The following is a 25,000-nucleotide window of genomic DNA, read 5'->3' on the forward strand; positions in this document are numbered from 1 at the left end:
CACAGCTCGCAGGGGTCTCCCCAGCCCTCCCCTGGCATCTTGCTGCAGCAGCACTTGGCCTTGGTGGTGTTGAAGGCTTTGGGCACGGAGCACTTGCCCGACTCAAAGCGGGTGAAGCAGAAACTCTCTCTGGTGTCTAGGGGGAGACAGAGGAGACAGAGGAGTCAACCAGGAGGGCCGTAAGAGGAGACAACAGCCAGTCGTGAGCTTAGAATGAGAAGGTTCTATCTCCGTTTAGGGTAGTTCAGAGATATTGAGTGTCAACGTTTTTACATTCCATTATGTTTTGTGAGATGGAATCTTTGTATTTGATTAATTACTAACTAAAAAATGTCAACATTTTAAAAATAACACCACACAGGCATTAATAAACACCTAATGGATCAGATTATGTAAAAAAACGACATTTTGACAAAAATGGAGATAGAACCTCATAATTCTAACGTCACAACATTACAATATTGACTTTTAGTCCGGCCTCTCTAGCATGGCCGTCTAGTGGCTACTGTCCTCAGCTGGGCCTCTCTGTGTCTCACCGAAGCAGCGTCGTCCGTTGTCGGAGAGTACGAAGCCGGCCTGGCAGATACACTGGAAGCTCCCCGGGGTGTTGGTGCACGACCCAAACTGGCAGATGTTGGGCTCCACCTCACACTCGTTGATATCTGGGGGAGAGAGAGAGAGAGGGAGGGAGGGAGAGAGAGAGAGAGGGAGAGGGAGGGAGAGGGAGGTAGAGAGAGAGAGAGAGAGGGGGGGAGGGAGGGAGGGAGAGGTGAGGTAGAGAGAGAGAGAGAGAGAGGGAGGGAGAGGGAGAGAGAGAGGGAGGGAGAGGGAGAGAGAGAGGGAGGTAGAGAGAGAGAGAGAGAGAGGGAGGGAGGGAGGGAGAGGGAGAGAGAGAGAGAGAGGGAGGTAGAGAGAGAGAGAGGGATGGAGGGAGAGGGAGAGAGAGAGAGGGAGGTAGAGAGAGAGAGGGAGGTAGAGGGAGGAGGAGAAGTAAGAGGATGGAGGGAGGGGGGGAGAAGAGGGCAGATGGATGAGTGTGTGTGTGTGTGTGTGTGTGTGTGTGTGTGTGTGTGTGTGTGTGTGTGTGTGTGTGCGTGTGCGTGTGTGGGTGTGTTGGGCCAGATGGACCGGTCAGTGTAAGTCTCTCCCCCCGTGGCGTGTAGGTGTGGGGGTGGGCAGCTTCCTGCTGTGTGAGCAGGTGGTGTACTGTACAGGATGTGATCCTGAAGCCAGGCTCAGGTGTGTGTATGCATGTGCACCTGGATCTATGTTAATGATACCTTTTGTATGTGTGTGTGTGTGCATGCGTGAGTGTGTGTGCCTGCATGAGTGTGTCTGTACGTGCATGCGTGTGTGTGCGTACATGTGTGCATGTGCACCTGTATCTATGTTAATGATACCTTTCGTATGTGTGTGTGTGTGTGCCTGCGTGAGTGTGTCTGTACGTGCATGCGTGTGTGTGTGTCTGTACGTGCATGTGTGTGCGTGTGTGCGTGCGTGCGTGCATGTGTGTGTGTGTGCATGCGTGAGTGTGTCTGTGCGTGTGTGTGTGTGTGTGTGTGTGTGTCTCATACCTATACACTGGTCGTTCTGGACCTCGTACCCAGGAGGACAGATGCAGCGGAAGGACCCGTCCAGGTTCTGACACGTCCCGGGAGAGCAGGTCCCAGGGAGACTCACACACTCGTTGATGTCTGAGGACCAGCAGAGAGCCCCAGGTTACACACGGTTGCCCCCGGTTACACATGGTTGCCCCAGGTTACATGGTTGCCCCAGGTTACATGGTTGCTGCCTAAACAACAACTCCTGTACTGACTATCTACTGTAATGTTGTAGTTGTATGATTGTGGTTGTCTTGTCTGTGGCTCCATGGGTAGGGCAGGGTGCTAACAAACGCTTAGGGTTGGGGGTTCGATTCCCGCCGGGACCATGTATGTATTCTGAAAAATATAGTATGCGCTCACTGCAATGTAGTAAGTGGCTTTGGATAAAAGCGTCACCTGAATGGCGTAGTATGATGATGATTTGTTTATTTGTTTATTTATTGGAAGGATCCGCATTAGCTATACCCATAGGCATGAGCTACTTTTAGTGGGGGGTCCACATTTAAAACATACACTACAAGTAACATTTAACATATAAAACATACTTTAAATTACAAATATCAAACATAAAAATATATCATACATTATAAAATGTTACATTTTGGCATAATACGAAACACTTATTCTAGTTACATAAAAAGACAACAAACTACAACCGTGTTAGAGAGGGCTACACATTTCCATCTACGGTGCGTCACCATCTAGTGTCACAGGTTTGCTGTACCCAGGTGTTTCCTTATTAGCTTTTTGAACATACGTTTACTTGTCACGTTTAGAATTTCTGTTGCTAGTAGGTTCCATGACTTCTTGGCTCTGTATCCCACCGTGTGTGAGAATGATTGACAGGTGAGAGAATGATTGACAGGTGACTCACCGACACAGTTCTTCCCGTCGGGGGTGAGCTCGTACCCGTCCTGGCAGAGACACTGGAAGGACCCCAGGCTGTTGATGCACTGGCCGTTCCTGCACACCTGGCCCACCAGCGCACTGCACTCGTCTATGTCTGTAGAGGGGGGGGACACACACACAGGGGGGGAGGGGGACTTAACACCAACTGGCAGAGCTCTTCTGACACGCATCACTTAAACTGTCTAACATGGTCATGGAACACAACATTTCGGCGGTGGAGGCCTCGAATCCGTTTACGTTGTGACGTAACGGGACTTGAATGATTTCTCAAAGGCTAAGCTACTATGCTTTTCTTTTTCTTTCGTTGTTTTTTTCTATCTGTTCTTTCGCGCTGTATCGTACAGCACTTTGAGCTCCGGTCTTATGTATGAAAGGCGCTATAAAAACATAGATTATTATTCTATTATCATTATTATTATTATTATTATCATCCAGTGACGGTAGTATTAGTACATACCCATGCAGTCGTTGTTGTGCGTGAGCTCGAACCCGGGGAAGCAGAGACAGTTGTAGGAGCCCACCGTGTTCTTACAAGTACCGTTCCCACAGGGCTGTCTGTCACACTCGTCAATGTCTGGGAGAGAGAGAGAGAGAGAGGAGGAGGGAGAGGGAGAGGGAGGGAGAGAGGAGGAGGGAGAGAGAGAGAGGAGGAGGGAGACACACCATGACGTTACTCTTCATACATGTCATGACTAACTGTAACATTCCTAACTGTCCTTGTAATGACATTGTTATGTCTATGGAAGTATTTATGACTGTACTCAGCGGTACCCACCGACGGCAGACAAGGGGACGGCCGTAAAACAGACATAAAAAGACTGAATAACATTGACGTATGATATTGGAGGTTTTATATGAGGCTTGAGGTTTTAGTCAGCTGTGCTGGTGTCGAGGGCAAAACTTTGGTTTGGGAAGTGGTGGGGACATGGAAGATTTTGTGTACTGTGTACAATTTGGTGCACTTTGAGGGCAGAATTAAGAGCTTAAGAGCTAGATCTATGAAGAACTACACTCCTCACTCTGTTGACAAGCCTAAACGGTTGTGCTATAAGCAGCAAGCCCATCAAAAGACGAAGTTTAATAATAAACACATTAGAAAGCTCTGAAATCTGTTAATTTACGGGCGGGGTCAGTTAAAAAGTCTTTACAAACTAACTGTAAACATGCTGGACACCAACAGTAACATTACCATCAGTGGGGGGGACAGAATCTAGGTTTTGAAAAGTGGGGGGGACATGTCCCCCCTGTCCCTAGTGGAGTTGACTCCCCTGGCTGGTGTGGTAGGGTGGTAGGGGTAGTCTGTCCCTGGCTGGTGTGGTAGGGTGGTAGGGGTAGTCTGTCCCTGGCTGGTGTGGTAGGGTGGTAGGGGTAGTCTGTCCCTGGCTGGTGTGGTAGGGTGGTAGGGGTAGTCTGTCCCTGGCTGGTGTGGTAGGGTGGTAGGGGTAGTCTGTCCCTGGCTGGTGTGGTAGGGTGGTAGGGGTAGTCTGTCCCTGGCTGGTGTGGTAGGGTGGTAGGGGTAGTCTGTCCCTGGCTGGTGTGGTAGGGTGGTAGGGGTAGTCTGTCCCTGGCTGGTGTGGTAGGGTGGTAGGGGTAGTCTGTCCCTGGCTGGTGTGGTAGGGTGGTAGGGGTAGTCTGTCCCTGGCTGGTGTGGTAGGGTGGTAGGGGTAGTCTGTCCCTGGCTGGTGTGGTAGGGTGGTAGGGGTAGTCTGTCCCTGGCTGGTGTGGTAGGGTGGTAGGGGTAGTCTGTCCCTGGCTGGTGTGGTAGGGTGGTAGGGGTAGTCTGTCCCTGGCTGGTGTGGTAGGGTGGTAGGGGTAGTCTGTCCCTGGCTGGTGTGGTAGGGTGGTAGGGGTAGTCTGTCCCTGGCTGGTGTGGTAGGGTGGTAGGGGTAGTCTGTCCCTGGCTGGTGTGGTAGGGTGGTAGGGGTAGTCTGTCCCTGGCTGGTGTGGTAGGGTGGTAGGGGTAGTCTGTCCCTGGCTGGTGTGGTAGGGTGGTAGGGGTAGTCGTAGGGTGGTAGGGGTAGGTGACTCACCCATGCACATGGTCTGGTCAGCCGTCGCCTTGAAACCGTTGTGGCAGAGACAGCGGAAGCTTCCCTGGGTGTCGATACACTCTCCATGGCTGCATACGTTAGGGATCTCTTGGCACTCGTTACGGTCTATGGAAAACACACGTGAACACACACACACACGCACACACACACACACGCACACACACACACGCACAGGATTATCACATGAGCACATTTTCTTATATATCTATGATCAAATAAATGATTATTTAACTCCCCATAAACAAGATGGCTGGCACACAGAGCAGCACCAAATACAATCTATCTATTATCTCACTATGCCCTTTATTGAGTAATAAAGCGTCCATATCTTCCACAATAATCTCTCCGCTAGGGAAATTACTGTGGTACATTTCACTTAAAACCACCAACATAATCCCCCGCCCTCCACTCTCCCCCCCCCCCCCCCCCCTATTGTTATGAGATGGTAGATCCCTGTTGGTCCTGGCAGGCAGGCCGGACTCACCCACGCAGGCCCCGCTAGGGGACAGCTTGAACCCTGGCGAACACTCGCAGCGGTAACTGCCAGGAATGTTGATGCAGTTAGCGTTGCGTTGGCACAGGTTGTCTCCGCTGTTGCACTCGTCAATATCTAGGGGAAGGGAAGAAAAACAGGAGCAGAACAGCTGCCATTTATCACAGGAGCCATAACTGTCTGGTAAAAGCACCCTGTGAGAGGGTACGGTATAGCAGGCAGCGGAGGACAAACAGCGCGGGTCTGGTTCGAGTACAGAAATACAGCCAGGTCTTTGGTTTAGGGTGATTGAAGACAACTGGCAGGCAGGCTTAACGCCGGCTCTTGTGGGGCTGATAGACTGCTGTCTTTACAAGGGGATAACTCAAATGAGAGAGGGCAGCACTAATGCTCCTGATCAGAGTGCTTGTAAAGTTGTGTGTGTGTGTGTGTGTGTGTGTGTGTGTGTGTGTGTGTGTGTGCTTGTATGTGAGAGAGAGAGAGAGAGAGAGAGAGAGAGAGAGAGAGAGAGAGAGAGAATGTCAGACAGTGTATGCACTTATGAGGTAATGTGTGTGCTCATGTACTGTAGCGAGGTTTGAGAAAATGGAAAAGGAGCGAATGATGAAGTGAATGTCAGTGAGCACGAGAGAGAGAGAGAGATAGAGAGAGAGAGTATGCGTGTGTGCCTTACCTTCACAGATGAGCAGGATGTTGTTGTAGCTGAAGCCCATGGGACATTCACAGCGGAAGCTTCCTATCTGGTTGATACACACTCCGTTGGCACAGATACCCGGGATCTCTCGACACTCGTCGATATCTGCAGGGGAATAAAGCAACTAGTTAGAGACTAAAAGCCACCTCAGACTATTCAAGACAGCCGGCAGTCTTCAAACTAAAGGCAATATGAACTTCAGTGTCATGTCATGACATTCAATTGACACTCAGTGAAACACTGGTTTCTGTGGCGAATAGGGAGCAAGCATGCTAGCATGCTATCTGAACTTTGACCTCCGGCCTTACCGATGGGCTTGCCCGTGTGGATGTCTATGATGAAGCCCGGAGCCTGGTTCCCACACAGTAACTGGTACTCCGCTGAGGAGGAGGGAAGAGAGGGAGAGAGAGAGAAGAGGGAGAGAGAGAAGAGAGGGAGAGAGAGTCAGTGGGATGAACACATGCACAACTACGTTACTTATTTGGAGAGTTGGGATAGAAATGTGTGTTTGGGATAGTGGATATTTAGTGGATATTTGTGTGTGTGTGTGTGTGTGTGTGTGTGTGTGTGTGTGTGCGTGTGTGTGTGAGTGTGTGTGTGCGTGTGTATGTGTGTGTGTGTGTGTGTCAATACGTATGTGTGTGTGCGTGTGTGTGAGTGTGTGTGTATGTGTGAGTGTGTGTGTGTGTGTTTATGTGTGTGTGCTTGTGTGTGTGAGAGTGTGTGTGAGTGTGTGTGTTTATGTGTGTGTCCGTACGTATGTGTGTGTGAGTGTGTGTGTGTGTGTGTGCGTGAGTGTGTGTGTGTGAGTGTGTGTGTGTGTGTGTCCAGCAGACTCACAGGTGGCAGGGGTAGGGCAGGATTCGCAGGGTTTGTTCCAGGCCTTGCCCACGTTGTAGGCACAGCAGCACATCTTCTTGGTCATGTTGAAGGAGAGCTCGTTCTCGCAGGTGTCGTTGAAGTTGCGGTAACACACACTCTTCCGCATGTCTGCAATACCAGCAGAGGGGTGTGAGAAGGAGAAGGGGTCTGTGTTCTTACACACACACTAGAACTACCGAGCTATGCTACAATAAGTCCTGGAAACAACATGGCTGAATGCTACACGAGGAGTGGAAGGCTTGAGTGCTTAAGAGTTTGAGAAAACCTTCATAAATTAATGCATATCCTTGATCATTCGTTTATAAAGTACAGTATATGATTATTTAGGAATCTTCATTCCTAAATAGTGAGCAGATCATAAAGAAATGTCTCCTAAAGGATAAAGCTTTTCCCTGTTGATTATAATCATAGCTTATGATCTCAGGAATTCACCTCAAGTAGATATACTCTCCATCTCCCACCCTGAATGTTGACACACTCATATTGCAGTATAATAAATACCGCACACGACTGGAATACTTGTATTGGTTCTGATTCTGACTCACCCATGCAGTTGTTTCCTCCGTTGACCTGCATGTACTCAGGAGGACAGACACAGGTGTAGTTGCCCAACGTGTTGTAACAGGTCCCAGGGCCACAGATCCCAATGTGAGCAGTGCACTCATCAATATCTACAAACACACACAGTACACTCATCAATATCTACAAACACACACAGTACACTCATCAATATCTACAAACACACACAGTATACTCATCAATATCTATAAACATACACAGTACACTCATCAATATCTACCAACACACACAGTACACTCATCAATATCTACACACACACACAGTGTCTGTCTATCTATCTATCTGTCTGTCTGTCTGTCTGTCTGTCTGTCTGTCTGTCTGTCTGTCTATCTATCTATCTTATCCATATATTTATCTTTTCTTTACTTACAGATGACTCATATATTAATATTGCAACATCTTTTCGCGAGGGGACCTGTCCTAAAGCAAATCATAAAGGAACTAGCAGCATGTCATACACATCCCATAGACCAGACTGCTATAGGCTTCATCTCATAACCATCCCATAGACCAGACTGCTATAGGCTTCATCTCATAGACATCCCATAGACCAGACTGCTATAGGCTTCATCTCATAGACATCCCATAGACCAGACTGCTATAGGATTCATCTCCTAAACATCCCATAGACCAGACTGCTATAGGCTTCATCTCATAACCATCCCATAGACCAGACTGCTATAGACTTCATCTCATAACCATCCCATAGACCAGACTGCTATAGGCTTCATCTCCTAAACATCCCATAGACCAGACTGCTATAGGCTTCATCTCATAAACATCCCATAGACCAGACTGCTATAGGCTTCATCTCATAAACATCCCATAGACCAGACTGCTATAGGCTTCATCTCATAGACATCCCATAGACCAGACTGCTAGAGGCTTCCCATAGACCAGACTGCTAGAGGCTTCCCATAGACCAGACTGCTATAGGCTTCCGTCCACTGTCGTTCTACTATCAGCTTCTAGTTCTCAATGATCTGCCGTGGTGGCACATTGTCCTTCTCTAGGTTGACCTTGTTTGACCCTGTGTGAACCTTGAACCTTGACCCCTGGTCTTACCTTCACAGATGCGCGTCTCCTCGTTGAGGTAGTAGCCTGCGGGGCACTCACACTGGAAGCTGCCAAACGTGTTGACACAGTTACCGCCCTGGCACAGGCCTGGCAGCTCCTGGCACTCGTCAATGTCTGCGGCAAAGAGGTAGGGTTAGTGACTTTGTTATTACTTACTTTACTTATTTTACTGTTGTTGTGGTTTTGGATCTTGCTGCGATGTTGAAGAACCTAAGCCAAAGGATTTAACTCTTGTGTACTTGTGTACATTCAATGTAATAAAAGCAATTGTGATTCTGCTTCGTTTAGAAGAGTTGGTGAAGTAAAATACGTACATGGAATAAAAGAATGAAGCAGAGAAAAAATAGAACACAATCGTGAGCTTAGATTGATAAGGTTCTATCTCCGTTTAGGGTAGTTCAGAGATATTGAGCGTCAAAGTTTTGACATTCCATTATGTTTTGTGAGATGGAACCTTTGTATTTTATGAATAACTCAAAAACTTCAACATTTTAAAAATAACACCACACAGGCATTAATACACACCTAATGGATCAGATTATGTAAAAAACTCAATTCTGACAAAAATGGAGATAGAACCTTATAATTCGAACGTCACGACATCATGATGGAGAATTGAATAGAAAACTACTAATGCTGTATACTTTATGGTATATGATGTGACTTGGGGGGCCCTATTATGCACTTCATCAATAAGACGAGGCGGTAGATCTAAACTTAAGACGTGGAGGCGTGGTCAAGGCCACTTTGCTATTATGCGTGCTGCAGTGGGCGCCTAAAAGCCGGCGCTAAGCAAAGAAATTAGTCATGGGTGTGTTTTGGGCGTCTTCTCAATCAACCCAATCAGCGTGCCAGGTGCCATTCCCTTTAAGAACCGGCTGCGTTGAGTCATTAGCGCTATGCTATTATGGAAGTCCTGAGAAGGAGGTCAGCGCGCTTCTCTGCCTCTCCCTTCTGAAATAAAGCATTTATACTGTGACCGTAATTGACGTCTTGCCGTGGAGCCACGTGCGTGTTCATGTGTGCCCACATGCATGCGCAAACCGCGGAGGCGCGCTCGTGTTTCAAAACGTGCATGAAGTCTAAACTTAAGAACTTTTCAAACCACTTCTTAGCGATAGGAGCAAAGTCAGATCGCATAATAGCAGGGGCGCCTAGTGCACTTCATTAACATATGAACACTCCCACAATGAGCAATATATGCACGGGAGTTTTACGTCTTATGTGTGGGCGCCTATCGACACCTGCATAATAGCAGTAGCGCGTATGAAGCGCATAATAAGGGTGGCGGTAGGTCTTAACCTGGCAGTGCGTCTTAATTAACACTTAAGACGGCAAGTTAAGAAGTGCATAATAGGGCCCGGGGTGTTTTCCCTGGTCTCTATATGATGTGACCGACCAGGTACAGAGCACACAACACAAAGACAGAGAGGGACCCCTCCTCACCTTCCAGGATGACAGTGATAGGGTTGGGTCTGAACCCCTCTCCCCCAGGACACAGGGTCTTGTACTCCGCTACAGACACAAATAAACACCACACAAACAATGAACGAGAGACAAAGTCTTTGACATTTCAGGCTAAGAATTAGTCAACAGTTATTGACCCTTGTTATTTGTATATTGATGCTCATTCACTTTTGATGTTATGGGGAGTAACTAGGGAAGGTGGAAGGCGCAAGATTGACCAAACTTTATCGAGACGTACTGGAGTTGACGGCGGGGCAGAGTTCACAGGGGTTTCCCCACGCCCCTCCCAGGGAGCAGCAGCAGGAAGCTCTGGTCACGCCCACGCCGATCTCGGCGCTACAGGAGATTCCCCCGTCGCCGCGCGCCAGCGTGTCCAGGAAACAGTTCCCGACTCGCGTGTCTGGGAAGGGGGTGGAGGGGTGGAGGGATATGTCAAGGCAAGTGAATCACTCAATCAAGAGTCCTTAATCACCCCCAACAATAGGAAATGAATTGAGGTTCTAGTGTTATGTTTAAAAAAAAAAAAACACATACAACATTTATAACTTGCATCTCAGGCATACTATACGTATCATTCCTGTTATCATTTCCATTCCTGTCCTCTCCTCCTGCAGTGAGAGTAGGAACATGTTGATATCCAGTAGGCCGACTTACCCACACAACCAACGCCAGTAGGGTTGAGTTCAAAGTCAGGCGGACAGTTACACAGGTAGCTGCCTGGCGTGTTCACACACAGTCCGTTGATACAGTTCACGGGGTCCGCACACTCGTTGATGTCTGGAACACAACCGCAGGGTCAGACACACACACACTCTTAATAAACACGTACGGTACACACAAACGCACACACGCACGCACACATTTACGGAAACATTTACGGAAACAATGGCTACAGTGAGAGGAGAAACCAGAAACCAGAAAGCCTTTTAGTTCTTTATTCACCTATCCATTATTCAACATACACAAAGCTCACAGGCTGCAGTGAGGCAGAAAGAGCCTTCAGCTCCTTATGAAACTATGAGTTATTTAGACAGGTGAGACGTGTTAATGTCACAGAGAGGCTAAGCATGCATTACTGGAGGTGACTGACAGAGAGATGGAGTGTGGCTGTGAGTAAACGGACAGTGCTGCTTGATGTAAATCTATAAGGGGTTGCCAGAGATTTATCTAGAAATAATATCATGGTGCTTGCCAGATTAGAGTGGGAGAGTTACATGAACACTTCCAATATGACAGGTCTCTCTCTCAGTGGCAGTCAATAGCAGCCATGGTTTCTAGCCTGCTTGCCAAAATGTTCCTGCCTTATTCAATTTGGAGAAAGAGCTCCACTCCACTGATTCAGGATCAGACGTTTTCGAACCCCTGAGGCTAGAAATGGAGGTGAGGTCCTACATCTGTTTCGAGGGAACATGCTCACCAGTACAGTTGCCTCCACTGCGGTCCAACTCGTAACCGTCGTCACAGACACAGCGGAACATCCCTGGAAGGTTCTGGCACGTTCCAAACACACAGATGTTCTGGAAGTTACACTCGTCGATATCTATGGAGAGAGGGCAAAATAAAGAAAGGGTTAGTTGAGCTATATGGGAGGACAGTGATGAGGTAAATGATTGCTGTTCCTATAATAGAACTGTTGTATAATATGCAGTATCATGTATGTGTGTCTGTATTTTATATACAGTAGTCAATCAGTAGTCACACAGTATGTGTGCCAACTGCCAAGATGGCTTCCAGTCAGTGTTTGAGAGAGCCAAGATGGCTTCCAGTAGTGTTTGAGAGAACCACGGTGGCTTTCAGTAATGTTTGAGAGAGCCAAGATGGCTTCCAGTGGTGTTTGAGAGAGCCAAGATGGCGTCCGGTAGCGGTGCTGTACCCTGGCAGGCCTTGCTGTCCTCGGTGGGGGTGAAGCCCATTTCACACTCGCAGCGGTAGCCCCCCGGAGCGTTCAGACACTGGCCGTTCTCACACAGGTTCACGTTGTCCGCGCACTCGTCCATATCTGTGTAGGGAGAGACGAACGTTAATGACTGTTACCTCAGTTAATCATTGTGGGAGGCAGATAACTGTGATAAGTGTGCCCTGTTCCTCTGATAATACATTCAATGATGAGAAACATTTTTATAAACGATAAATCAATTCATGCATTTCACCAACACTGTCCTAGTGGCTGTGTGTCAGCCCTGTCTGTCTGTGTGTCTGTCCTGTCTGTGTGTCAGTCCTGTCTGTGTGTCAGTCCTGAAGACTCATCTCTTCAGGTTACACCTTAACTGCTCCTCCTGAGACATCTACTGCCCCCCAGCACTGCGTCTCCCGAAGACACCCGCTTTTCCCCTCTACTGTGTCCCCTAAAAACTTCTAATGCCCCCCTTGTACTGTTTCTCTGTTTCTCCAGTGTCTATATATAAAAAATAAATAAAAAGCCTAGGTTTAGAAGAAGGTGATAGAAGAAGGTTTTTCCTTCTATCAATGGCCCCGGGCCTTAGCTGGATTACTCTTCCTGCTACGACTGGTGGATTGATGATTCACTTGCTTAGTCAAATGTATTGATTGTAAGTCGCTTTGGAATAAGGCGTCTGCTAAATGCCCAAAATGTAATGTCTGTGTGTCAGTCCTGTCTGTGTGTCTGTCTGACCTGAGCAGGAGAAGCCGTCTCCGTTGAAGCCGTCCTTGCAGGCGCAGCGGTAGGAGCCGGGGGTGTTGAGGCAGTCTGCGTTGGGGTTACAGTTGTGCTCCTCGCTGGAACACTCGTCCTGGTCTGCAGGGAGGGAGAGGGAGAGGAAGGGGGTGAGAAGTCAGTTCACAAAACTGCCATGCAGGTCCCCGATGGCATTGGCTCAATCAATCAGGGATGCAAACTGGTGATGGCCCAAAAAGGTGACATAATGTAGATCGATTTGACGGATAATCATCATGTTACTCGTCCTACGTCTGACGTGATAAAGCACGACAGACAGAGATGTTTCTCTGCGTATGGATTTGTCTCCGGGGGTCTACTCACCCACACACTTGATGCCGTCTCCCACCCAGCCGTCCCGACAGCGACACTTGAAGCTGCCGGGGATGTTGACGCAGGCAGCGTGCATGTCACAGTTGTGAGCTCCGATCTCACACTCGTCAATATCTGGAGAAACAACAAGGAAATCAATCAACCAATCACCCAATCAACCAATCAACCAATCAACCAATCAACCAATCAACCAATCAACCAATCAACCAATCAACCAATCAACCAATCAACCAATCAACCAATCAACCAATCAACCAATCAACCAATCAACCAATCAATCAATCAATCAATCAATCACTCAATCAACCAATCAACCAATCAACCAATCAATCAATCAATCAATCAATCAACCAATCAATCAATCAATCAACCAATCAATCAATCACTCAATCACTCAACCAATCAATCAATCACTCACTCAATCAACCAAGCAACCAATCAATCAATCAATCAAATCAATCAATCAATGTGAGTGCGTGTGAGTGTGTGTGAGTGTGTGTGTGTGTGTGTGTGTGTGTGTGTGTGTGTGTGTGAGTGTGTGTGTGTGTGTGTGTGTGTGTGTGTGTGTGTGTGTGTGTGTGTGTGTGTGTGTGTGTGTACTGTACCTGTGCAGCCTGTGGAGCCCTTCTTGACAAAGTAGCCGAGCTGACAGTGGCAGATGAAGGATCCCTTGGTGTTCTCGCAGTCGCCGTGGAGACAGATGTTGGGGTTCAGGTCACACTCGTTCACATCTGGACACACACACACACACATGGAGGTTAGGCCAGTGGGTTGAAAGAGAGAGAGAGAGAGAGAGAGAGAGAGAGAGAGAGAGAGAGAGAGAGAGAGAGGGAGAGACAGAGAGAGAGAGAGAGACAGACGGAGAGAGAGAGAGAGAAAGAGAGAGAGAGGGAGAGACAGAGAGAGAGAGGGAGAGACACAGACAGAGAGAGAGGGAGAGACAGAGAGAGGGAGAGAGAGAGAGAGAGAGAGAGAGCGAGAGAGAGAGAGAGAATGGGAGTAACACAGTTGGCAGAGGGAGTGTTGGTCTCTGGGGTCTCACCTATGCAGGTCCTCATGTCCATGGAGGCCATGAAGCCGTCGTAGCAGAGGCAGCGGTACTCCCCGGGGATGTTGGTGCACTGGCCTCCATCACAGATGTCGGGGTTGTCCTCACACTCGTCAATGTCTACACACACAGAGGGGAGGGCAGCGGGTGTGAGGCACGGGGTCAACTGTGTGGGTAGGCTGCAAGCCTGTTTATGTATTGTATACTCTGTGTGTGTGTGTAGGTGGTTGCAGGTGTATGTGTGTACTCTCTGTGTGTGTGTGTGTGTGTAGGTGGTTGTAGGTGCGTGTGTGTACTCTCTCTGTGTGTGTGTGTGTGTGAGTGTGTGTGTAGGTGGTTGTAGGTGCGTGTGTGTACTCTGTGTGTGTGTGTGTGTGTGTGTGTAGGTGTGTGTGTACTCTGTGTATGAGTGTGTGTGTGTGTGTGAGTGTGGTCTGTTTGTGCTCTGTATGTGTACTCTGTGTGTGTGTGTGTTTGTGTGTGTGTCTGTCTCACCTGCGCAGGTCCTGAGGTCAGGCATGAGAGCGTAGCCCTCACTACAGCTGCACTCGTAGCTGCCCTCTGAGTTAGTACAGTGTGTGTCGCAGCCTCCGTTCATGATCGTGCACTCGTCGATATCTGAAAGGAGGAGAGGTGGAGGGTAAGACGGTAGAAAACACAAACTACCCACAACCGCCCGTTTCTCTGTCACGTTTCTGGAGAGGAACAAAACTGCAACACAGTATCCAATGAATGAATTAATTTTACCCCCCCCCCCCCTCCAAAGAAAAAAACGCGCTGTTATGGATAACAGGTTGGTTCCGGTTCACTCACCCACACAGCCCTGTCTGTCGGGCGTGACCTGGTAGCCCATGTCACAGGAGCACTGGTAGGTGCCCACCATGTTGACGCAGTGGCCGTTCTTACACAGGTTGTCGCTCAGCAGGCACTCGTTCACGTCTGTTCACGTCACGACGAACAGCGGAAAAACAAGAAAAACAGCTCACAGCCGAACTCAATACAGCAAGGTTGAATAGGACAGTTGGAATGAGTACAGACAACGTTGTCAGTGTCACCTGAAACTGAGGTCGATAACTTTCAGACTTGATAGTTTATAGGCCTACTACTGTATATATATATATGTATATATATATTGATATATTATATATAGAAGTGTGTGATGATGTATAGCTCACCCTCGCAGGAGGCACCATCAGGGGTCAGCTGGTGTCCAGGGGGACATTCACACTCGTAACTTCCTTCCGTATTGAGACAGTTGCCTCCATGACACAGCATGGGGTTCCTCTCACACTCATCAATGTCTGGAGGGAGGGATAGAGGGAGGGAGAGGGGGAGGGAGAGGGAGAGAGGGAGGGAGGGAGGGAGAGGGAGGGAGGGAGGGAGAGGGAGAGGGAGAGAGAGGGAGAGAGAAGGGAGTGAAAGAAGGGAGTGAGCTGTCAAAAGCGATCTTCGAGGATATTCTCCAGAGTCTCTTTTCAGCTGGAGCGCAGTTTGTGTATGTGTGTGTGTGTGTGTGTGTGCATGTGCGTGTGTGTGTGTGTGTGTTTCCTCACTCACCCATGCAGTTCTTCATCATCATGAAGCCGCTCTCGTAGCCCTCGAAGCACTCGCACTCGAAGCTGCCGGGCGTGTTCACACAGGCACCGTGGCCGCACAGGTCCGGGGAGATGCGACACTCGTCAATGTCTGGGGGGACACAGAGAGAACACACACCACTAGAACCATGAGGAACACAAGAGAGAGAATACACACCACTGGAACCACGAGGGACATATCAAACATGTCTCATTCATGGTTGTGTCATGAGGAATGTTTCATTTCCACAGCCTACATACAACACCAACAAACATCAAAAACAATCTATGTGGAGCGGTTTAGCTTGGCTCTTTTTGCCCCATTCTACATAGAAGAGACACTGTACAGCGTTATATGAGCCCTCTCTCTCTCTCTCTCTCTCCATACCTGTGCAGTTCCTCTCCTCCATGGTGAGAGAGAAGCCGCTGCTGCAGCGACACTTGAAGCTGCCGATCGTGTTCCGGCACGTTCCGTGAGAGCACAGTCCCTGGAACACCTTACACTCGTTCACATCTGTGGGCAAAACACACACACACACACACACACACACACACAACACACAGCGTTACACACTGTGTGAAACCCTGTGGAGAAAAAATACACAACGTTCCCCACTTTCTTGTAGAAGAACAGACACCTCACCTAGAGAGCAACACACACATGATCACACACAACGTCACGTGCCAAATACACGGTTAGGGTCGTCAGCAATTTGTTTTCTAATGTAGGTTCTTCTGTAAACAGACCGATGACTCTGATGGTGTGACTGTGTGGTTGCCATACCAACAGTTGGTGAGCTTAGAATGATAAGGTTCTATCTCCGTTTAGGGCAGTTCAGAGATATTGAGTGTCAAAGTTTTTACATTCCATTATGTTTTGTGAGATGGAACCTTTGTATTTTATGAATTACTAACTCAAAAATGTCAACATTTAAAAAAATAACACCACACAGGCATTAATAAACACCTAATGGATCAGATTATGTAAAAAACAAAATTTTGACAAAAATGGAGATAGAACCGTATAATTCTAACGTCACAAGTTTTGCCCTCAGTTCCCTACCTTTGTAGAACGGTCTGCCGGTCAGGATGTCTCCTCGGTTGGCGAAGCCGCTCCCCCGCGGGCAGATGGACTTGTACTCCGGCGTGCCCACCTGGGGACACTGCTCACAGTCGATGCCCCAGGCCGCGCCCACGGAGCAGCAGCACAGGTCCACGCGGTATCGCCCGGGCAACGGCTCCACGCACTCGTCCTCGTCCCACTTCATGTAGCACTGCTCGCTTCGCACGTCTGGGTCACGGAGGGTTAAGATTTGTGATTCGTTGAAAGGACTACAGTAGTTGTTACAATCCCTAGTATTGCACCACTTCTAATGGGGAGTTCTTGAAAGGCGGCTATAAGGCTTTACCACCGCGACCAAGAACTAAGTTCTCCACGTTGAATACACAGGAACGTTATGTGAACATATTCACTCATGCTCTATTGTGTAAACTGGTGCTAACTGCTGTTTGTGATGAAACTGTACAGAGTACAGTAAATATATTGAAAAAGACAAAGGTTTTCATGGGGTGTCCTTTTTCACATGACTGTAGGTGTGACTCAGATACAGAAAGACACAGGTGCTGCATAGAGGTTCAGGCCACAGTACTGTGTGATACCAGTTAGCCTATTCACTCATAAACTGTACTGTGTTCACTGATACTGAGCACTGAATACTGAGAGTGTTTATGTTGCTACGCTACGCTGGTCTCTGAGGAGTGATGTCATCATTGTGTCTGTCGGTCGGCGCGCCGTCTTACCCACGCAGGTGCGCCCGCTCCCGTCCAGGGTGAGGCCCTCGGCGCACTCGCAGCGGAAGGAGCCCTGGGCGTTCACACAGCGGCCGTTGGTGCACACTCCGGGGAACACTTCACACTCGTTAATGTCTGGGAGGAGGGGGGAAGGGGGGGGGGGGGGGAGGGGGACAGCGTGAGGACAGGAAGAGGAATGATATTCACGGGTCGTAAGTTTCTGTCGAGGCGGAGGAGAGCGTTGTCGAACTAAATACCACAGAGACGCAGAGGTCTTTAACGACTGGGAGAGAAGTGTCCTTCCTTCACAATCGACTGAGTGCGTGTCGTGTGCGTGTGTGTGCGTGCGTGTGCGTGTGTGCGTGTGTGTGTGAGTGTGTGTGTCCTACCTTCACAGTTGACTCCCTTCATACGTGCGAACCCTCTGGAGCAGGCGGTGTCTGGGGAGAGAGACAGCAGTTACACACCTCACACTGTGTTACCTTTCTCATCACTTTGTCTTTGTGTGTGTGTGTGTGTGTATGTCCGTGTGTGTACGTCCGTGTGTGCGGTACTGACCGATCTCGCAGCGTTCACAAGGACTGCCCCAGGCGGCCCCCAGGGTCGAGCAGCACTCGGACTTGAGCGTCGCCCCGTTGATGTTGACCTCGCAGCGGCCATCTTGGATGTTCAGCCAACACGTCCCCTTCATACTGTCTGTAGAGAGAGAGAGAGAGGAGGGGAGAGGAGAGGAAATGAGATGGGGCGGCTGTGGCGGCTGTGGCGCAGGAGGTAGAGCCGCCGTCTAATGATCACAAGGTTGGCAGATCGGCGGTTCGAGCCCCGGCTGGCCACATGTCGAAGTGTCCTTGGGCAAGACACTGAACCCCAAAATTGCTCCCAGTGAGCGGGCCGGCGCCTTGCATGGCAGCTTGCCGCCATTGGGTGTGTGAATGTGTGTGTGAATGGGTGAATGAGAGGCCGTTGTAAAGCGCTTCGGAGCAGCTTTGGAGCAGCAAAAAAGGCGCTATATAAGTGCAGTCCCTTTCCCATTTACCATGAGAGGAGGGAAGAGAAGAAAGGAGAGAGAGAATATCGAGATACAGTATATATACCCACGTACAGTACATAATATCTCTCTTTGATGCACCCGGTTCATTACCGCCACGACAGACAGAGTAATGAGGCAGATGTCTGTTCAACAGCTGGCGGCGGCGGTTCAGACCCACGATGCATCATTGACTTTAATCCTATGCTATTGGGTTCCTAACGGACTGAGAGCTCTGTCATAATAACCGTGATGTGTGTGCATTAGCGCTAACCACGGGCCCACCCAAAAACTAGACCACAATTTACGCTTACTCACTGTACTGAAGCCGGCGGAATACATCAAGGCTGACAGAACCGGCTCATATTCGGTATTTATCTAATGACTCATATGACAAGAGGAGATTACGTCGGGAGATGAATGCTAAGACGCCCGCTGGACGGGCCCCAAACTTCGCTAACGGCGTCTCTGTTTAGAACGAAATTTCGATTGATGTGTGTGTATGTGTGTGTGTGTGTGTCTGTCATCATACACTCACAGTGTTTATTTACAGTAAAATCAACCTGGTTGACACCTCGAAGGCCGCGGCGCGGTGGCACTGATCCCGCCCTTCACTCCTGCCGCTTCTCTCTAACGATGCGATCGTTATCTGACAGAGGTTCCTTGCGGTCTGCGTGTGTGTGTGTGTGTGTGTGTGTGTGTATGTGTGTGTGTATGTGTGTCAGACTTGAGTCTGGCATGTGGGACTGGGGGCTCTTACCCACGCAGATGGTGTTGGTGGAATCCAGCTTGCTGCCATGGGAACACTCGCAGTTGAAGGACCCGGCAATGTTGCGACAGACGCCGTTGACACACGGGCTGGACTCACACTCGTTTATATCTGGAACACACGGAAGGGTCCGGAAGGGTCAGGGACGAGCAGAGGAGGGGCAGATGTCCTCTCTAACAGTCCTCTCTAACATGGTTGTAATTTGTTCTATTTTTATGTAACTAGAGATTTAAGTGTTTAAGATTATGCCAAATGTATTCATGTGTGTAAGTGTGTGTGTGTGTATGTGTGTGAGTGCGAGAGTGTGTGTGTGTGTGTGTGAGTGCGAGTGTGTGTGCGAGTGTGTGTGTGTGTGTTTGCGAGTGTGTGTGTGTGTGTGTGTGTGTGTGTGTGTGTGTGTGTGTGTATGAATGTCTCCCAATGAACTGATTGCACTGATAGTGTTTATGTCCTTAATGCACTTTGTTTTTCTGTGGACATAAATAAATGAAGCGTTTCAAACGTGAGAGAGAGAGAGAGAGAGAGAGAGAGAGAGAGAGAGAGAGAGAGAGAGAGAGAGAGAGAGAGAGCGTTCACCTTCGCAGGTCTCTGAGTCGGGTTTGAAGATGAAGCCCTTGGGGCAGGAGCAGGTGTAGCTACCGGGGGTGTTCCTGCACAGGCCGTTGTCACACAGGAGCCGGTTCACCAGACACTCGTTGATGTCTGCAGCCCAGGAGAGACACAGGAGGAGGGTTGACTCACCCGTCATACACCCACATACACCCACCAGGCTACTAGTGTTTACGGTATAAACGCAATCTAAAATTGTTATTCATCTTATTCATTTTCATCACTCAGAAATGGTCTTATGTCAAGAACACGAACTACTTTCTTTGAGGTGAGAACAACGGACCGACTTGAAGAAGTGGTGGTTCTCCCTTTGAGAGTCTAAAGACGACCCCCCCACCACCCACCCCCCCCACACACACACCCCCTATTTCTTTTTTCATCCCAAAATGGACGTCTCTCAGTCAGACTCACCGACGCAGTTCTTGCCGCTGGAGTCGGACTCGTAGCCGATGTTGCAGATGCAGCGGTAGCTCCCGCGCAGGTTCTCACACATGCCGTTCTGGCAGATGTCAGGGTCCAGGGCGCACTCGTTGATGTCTGTGGGAGGGACAGACGCAGGGACGCAGAGACACACAGACACACAGACACACAGACACACAGACACAGAGACACACAGAGACACAGAGACACACAGACACACAGAGACACAGAGACACACAGACACGCAGACACACAGACACACAGACACACAGACACAGAGAGAGTGAGCTAGGGGTTCCTCTCGAAACTACAGTACAGAAGATGCTTTCATCTCACCTTTATTTATCCAGGTACATCTAGGGTTTAGGGTGAGTTCATCTAATTGAGACCAGATCTGTTTTACAAGAGAGACCTGGCCCGTCCTCGTCTTTGGGTTAGCCTTACACTAGGTTATGCCGTTACGACACTCGAGCTAAATGAATGAATGAATGGTCTTTATTGTCATTGCTATAGTACAGGTACCAAACAACGAAATTTAGGAGGGGGTGCTCCCCTGGTGCTAGGAAAGAATAAAAAAAAAAAAAAAAAAAAAAAGGGACTGTGACAACAGTCCAGAGGAGGGAGAGAGAGGAAGGAGGAGGAGGAGGGAGAGAGAGAGGAAGGGAGGAGGAGGAGAGAGAGAGAGGAAGGGAGGAGGGAGAGAGAGAGAGGAAGGGAGGAGGAGGAGGGAGAGAGAGAGAGGAAGGGAGGAGGAGGAGGGAGAGAGAGAGAGGAAGGGAGGAGGAGGGAGAGAGAGAGAGGAAGGGAGGAGGAGGAGGGAGAGGGGGGGGGAGAGAGAGGAAGGGAGGAGGAGGAGGAGGAGGGGGGAGAGAGAGAGAGGAAGGGAGGAGGAGGGAGAGAGAGAGAGGAAGGGAGGAGGAGGAGGAGGAGGGGGGAGAGAGAGAGAGGAAGGGAGGAGGAGGGAGAGAGAGAGAGGAAGGGAGGAGGGAGAGAGAGAGAGAGAGGAGGAGGAGGAGGGAGAGGGAGAGAGAAAGAGAGGAAGGGAGGAAGGGAGGAGGAGGAGGAGGGGGAGTGATAAAGTGACTGTGACAACAGGTCGGGCTTGAACGCCTCGAACAAAGCCATAGACTGTCACATGACAGTCACGTGACATCCTGGTAAAGTTCCTCACCTCTCCCGTCAGCGGTGATGCCGATCCCACTGCTGCAGACCGCCTGGAACTCAGCTGAGAGACACAAAGCATGGAGGAGCATGTTAACATGTTAATAGACGGCTCTACTTACTGTGGCTAGAGATCAGCACTGTTGCATGACAGATGTGGGGCTCTAGTGGCTCCGTTGTGAAGAGCATGGCACTGACAACGCTTAGGTTGTGGGTTCGGTTCCCGCCAGGACCATATATATACTGAAAAATGTATGCACTCGCTGCAATATAAGTGAAAGCTAAATGGCGTATATTGTAATATAATAATATTTATGTACATATAATATTATTATATTAGAGTGAGCTACATGGCGTATATTATAATATAATCATATTTATGTACATATAATATTATTACATTAGAGTGAGCTACATGGCGTATATTAGATTCAATTATTGAAACATTCCTCATTGAAAACGTTCCTAGCCAACGCACATGAAGAGTGTGTGAGTGTGGTTCACCTGAGTTGCGGGCGGGGCAGGGCTGGCACGGTTCTCCGAAGCCGTGTTCGGGACTGGCGCAGCAGCACTCCGACTTGGTGACGGCGCCGGGGAAGGGGCGCGAGCACGTGCCCATCTTGATGGCGCCGTAGCAGGTGGTGCGCATGTGCGTGTCGACGCACACCCTCCCGTCCACGTCGATGGCCAGGCCGGGCGGACACTCGCAGCGGAAGGACCCCTCGGAGTTGATGCAGCGGCCGTTCATACAGATGCCCGGGGTCAGGCACTCGTCAATGTCTGAGAGAGGAAGAGGAAGAGCAGGAGGAGGGGGGGGGGAAGGGAGGAGGAGGAGGAGGGAGAGAGAGAGAGAGGAGGAGGAGGAGGAGGGGGAGAGAGAGAGAGAGGAAGGGAGGAGGAGGGAGGAGGGAGAGAGAGGAAGGGAGGAGGAGGGAGAGAGAGAGGAAGGGAGGAGGAGGAGAGAGAGAGAGAGAAAGGGAGGGAGGAGGAGGAGGAGGGAGAGAGAGAGGAAGGGAGGAGGAGGGGAGGAAGAGGGGGAGGGAGAGAGAGAGGAAGGGAGGAGGAGGAGGGGAGGAGGAGGGAGAGAGAGAGGGAGGAAGGGAGGAGGAGGAGGAGGGAGAGAGAGAGAGAGGAAGGGAGGAGGAGGAGGGAGAGGGGGGGAGAGAGAGAGGAAGGGAGGAGGAGGAGGGGGGAGAGAGAGAGAGGAAGGGAGGAGGAGGGAGAGAGAGAGAGGAAGGGAGGAGGAGGAGGAGGAGGGGGGAGAGAGAGAGAGGAAGGGAGGAGGAGGGAGAGAGAGAGGAAGGGAGGAGGAGGAGGAGGAGGGGGGAGAGAGAGAGAGGAAGGGAGGAAGAGGGAGAGAGAGAGAGAAAGGAAGGGAGGAGGGAGAGAGAGAGAGAGAGAGAGAGGAGGAGGAGGAGGGAGAGGGAGAGAGAAAGAGAGGAAGGGAGGAGGAGGAGGGGGAGGGAGAGAGAGAGAGAGAGAGAGAGAGAGAGAGAGAGAGAGAGAGAGAGGAGAGAGAGAGAGAGAGAGAGAGAGAGAGAAAGAGATATATGATGATGATCTCATTAGTTGGATAGCCAATTCAATGACTTCATCATTCCCCTATAATGATCTGTTGATACTCGGACCGTCAACAAACCATCCATACATTCAATAGACGTCCACTTCCACTTTGACATGCAACGAGGAGGTTTACCATTAGGACGTTTATTAGCCAACCACACTGTAGACACTAAATGTTCCAGCTGCCACTACTGTATATACCGTGGCCTACCATCAATCACCTGTGGGGGAGACTTACGTAAACGTTTCCAGTGACTCATCCAGAATCATACCGGGTCTAGGATAGAACATCCCATTTTTTACATTTTTGCCGTTTATCAGGCGGCTTGGTCCAGAGAGACTTACAACAAATACACATGACTCAGTAAGTGAATCATCTATCCACTAGTCATAGCAGGGAATAAATAATCTATTCTATTGGCCATTGGCAGTCATCGTGACTTTTTATTTGTTTATGTGTTTATTATTGTTATTGCGACATTGGGGAAACAGTACGGGGGTGTAGTCGATGTCTCGGGAGGGACAGTTCACTTAAGGTGGAGCCTGAAGAGACGGGTCTTCAGTCTACGGCGGAAGATCGGGGGAGTGATCGTGAGCTTAGAATTATAAGGTTCTATCTCCGTCTAGGATAGTTCAGAGATATTGAGCGTCAACGTTTTTACATTCCATTATGTTCTGTGAGATGGAACCTTTGTGTTTTATGAATTACTAACTCAAAAATGTCAACATTTTAAAAAATAACACCACACAGGCATTAATAAACACCTAATGGATCAGATTATGTAAAAAAACTAAATTTTGACAAAAATGGAGATAGAACCGTATAATTCTAACGTCACGAGATTCTGCAGTTGTGACGACAGACAGTTGTGACATACCAGTACAGTAGCGTCCGTTGGGCGCCAGGGCGAAGCCCGGCTTGCAGATACACTTGAAGCTGCCGTCCTCGTTGATACACATGCCGTTCAGACACATGTTGGTGGTGGCGCACTCGTCATGGTCTGCAAGACAACAAGCAGAATGAATTAATGAAAGAATGAATGAATGAAAGAATGAATGAATGAATGAATGAATGAATGAATGAATGAATGAATGAAAAGGCCCTTTAGTTTGTCTACCAACACCTCTCGGTTCATTGCGACTTTCGCCGAATTATATCAATTTATGTTTTACCACATGTCAGACTGAGAAGATGTGGTGTGTGTGTGGGGCGTGTAGGTGTAGATACTGAGACGTGCCTATACTGTAGATTGATTCTAGGTGTGTGATTCACAGGTGTGTGTGTGTGTGTCTGTATGTGTGTGTGTGTGTGTGTGTGGGGCATGTAGATCTAGATACATCTTGCAGCACTCTGAGACGTGCCTATACTGTAGATTGATTCTAGGTGTGTGATTCACAGGTGTGTGTGTGTGTGTGTGTGTCTGTATGTGTGTGTGTGTGTGTATGCATACTCTATAGGTGAGTGTAATGGCTCACCTATGCAGTTCTTCCCATCAGGAGTAAGCTCAAAGCCAGCGTTGCAGATGCACTGGAAGCTTCCGTCGGTGTTGACACAGCGGCCATTACGACACATCACTCCGTTCACGATGCACTCGTCGATATCTGAAGAGGGAAGGGGGAGGGGGAGGGCAGATGGGTTTATTTCACCTTACTTATCTTACTGTAACTGAATATCACTTCATATCACTCTACTTTAAAGCATTGAATCCACTTATGGACATGTATCTTTGGCTCAATTGTCCATATATTAGCCTGGGAGCCAGTCTGCCCCTGCTTAGTTTAGCCATTTTGTTGTCGTCTTAAGAGAACAGTTGGCTAAAGCATAAACACCCGTAAACAACAATCATGTGCTGTAGTTTTGACAGTGAGTGTTTGGAACGTACCAATGCAGGCCTGCTTGGTGGGGGTGCCCTGGTAGCCTTCGTGACACTTGCAGTGGTACGACCCGGGCGTGTTGACACAGTCTCCATTGACGCAGGGGTTGCTGACGCATTCGTCCACATCTATACGAGGAGAGAAAGAGAGAAGGAAGAGGGTTCATGTATAACTCTCTCTCTCTCACTCTCTTAACATCCCTCTACGTCAGAGGTTCAGTCACACCTACATGGGAGGTTTCCCTGCAGACTCTGGAACTAAAACCCTTGTATTTGTGTTACTCTAGCAATCACCAAAAAACCTTTACACTGAGTTGACACTGAGAAGTTCCATGTGTGGACTGAAGATGGCAGTAGAGCGTATGCAATACCATGACTACCAAACAGGACCAAAGGCGAGT

General features: G+C 49.1%; 1 protein-coding gene across 1 annotated transcript in view; it reads right to left on the minus strand.

Moving 5' to 3' along the window:
* LOC308161947 (fibrillin-2-like) overlaps positions 1–25,000 on the minus strand; it is a gene marked incomplete at both ends in the record, with an annotated part of 68,143 nt that overhangs the window by 11,234 nt on the left and 31,909 nt on the right. The window contains 38 exon segments of the mRNA XM_080536028.1: positions 1–136; positions 537–662; positions 1,575–1,694; positions 2,479–2,607; positions 2,971–3,087; positions 4,544–4,669; positions 5,049–5,174; positions 5,731–5,856; positions 6,060–6,131; positions 6,592–6,741; positions 7,179–7,304; positions 8,278–8,403; positions 9,736–9,804; positions 9,995–10,156; positions 10,411–10,533; positions 11,174–11,296; positions 11,630–11,755; positions 12,389–12,511; positions 12,755–12,877; positions 13,369–13,494; positions 13,806–13,931; positions 14,307–14,429; positions 14,625–14,750; positions 14,987–15,112; positions 15,369–15,497; positions 15,774–15,899; positions 16,449–16,676; positions 17,186–17,311; positions 17,566–17,616; positions 17,735–17,872; positions 18,964–19,083; positions 19,549–19,674; positions 19,993–20,118; positions 21,173–21,226; positions 21,667–21,942; positions 23,604–23,726; positions 24,202–24,327; positions 24,609–24,728. The exon segment at positions 1–136 is cut by the window's left edge and continues 17 nt beyond it. Of these exon segments, the coding sequence (XP_080392154.1) occupies positions 1–136; positions 537–662; positions 1,575–1,694; positions 2,479–2,607; positions 2,971–3,087; positions 4,544–4,669; positions 5,049–5,174; positions 5,731–5,856; positions 6,060–6,131; positions 6,592–6,741; positions 7,179–7,304; positions 8,278–8,403; positions 9,736–9,804; positions 9,995–10,156; positions 10,411–10,533; positions 11,174–11,296; positions 11,630–11,755; positions 12,389–12,511; positions 12,755–12,877; positions 13,369–13,494; positions 13,806–13,931; positions 14,307–14,429; positions 14,625–14,750; positions 14,987–15,112; positions 15,369–15,497; positions 15,774–15,899; positions 16,449–16,676; positions 17,186–17,311; positions 17,566–17,616; positions 17,735–17,872; positions 18,964–19,083; positions 19,549–19,674; positions 19,993–20,118; positions 21,173–21,226; positions 21,667–21,942; positions 23,604–23,726; positions 24,202–24,327; positions 24,609–24,728 (4,825 nt within the window).

This window comes from Nansenia antarctica (assembly GCF_963989245.1).
Source record: "Nansenia antarctica genome assembly, chromosome: 7".
NCBI lineage: Eukaryota > Metazoa > Chordata > Actinopteri > Argentiniformes > Microstomatidae > Nansenia > Nansenia antarctica.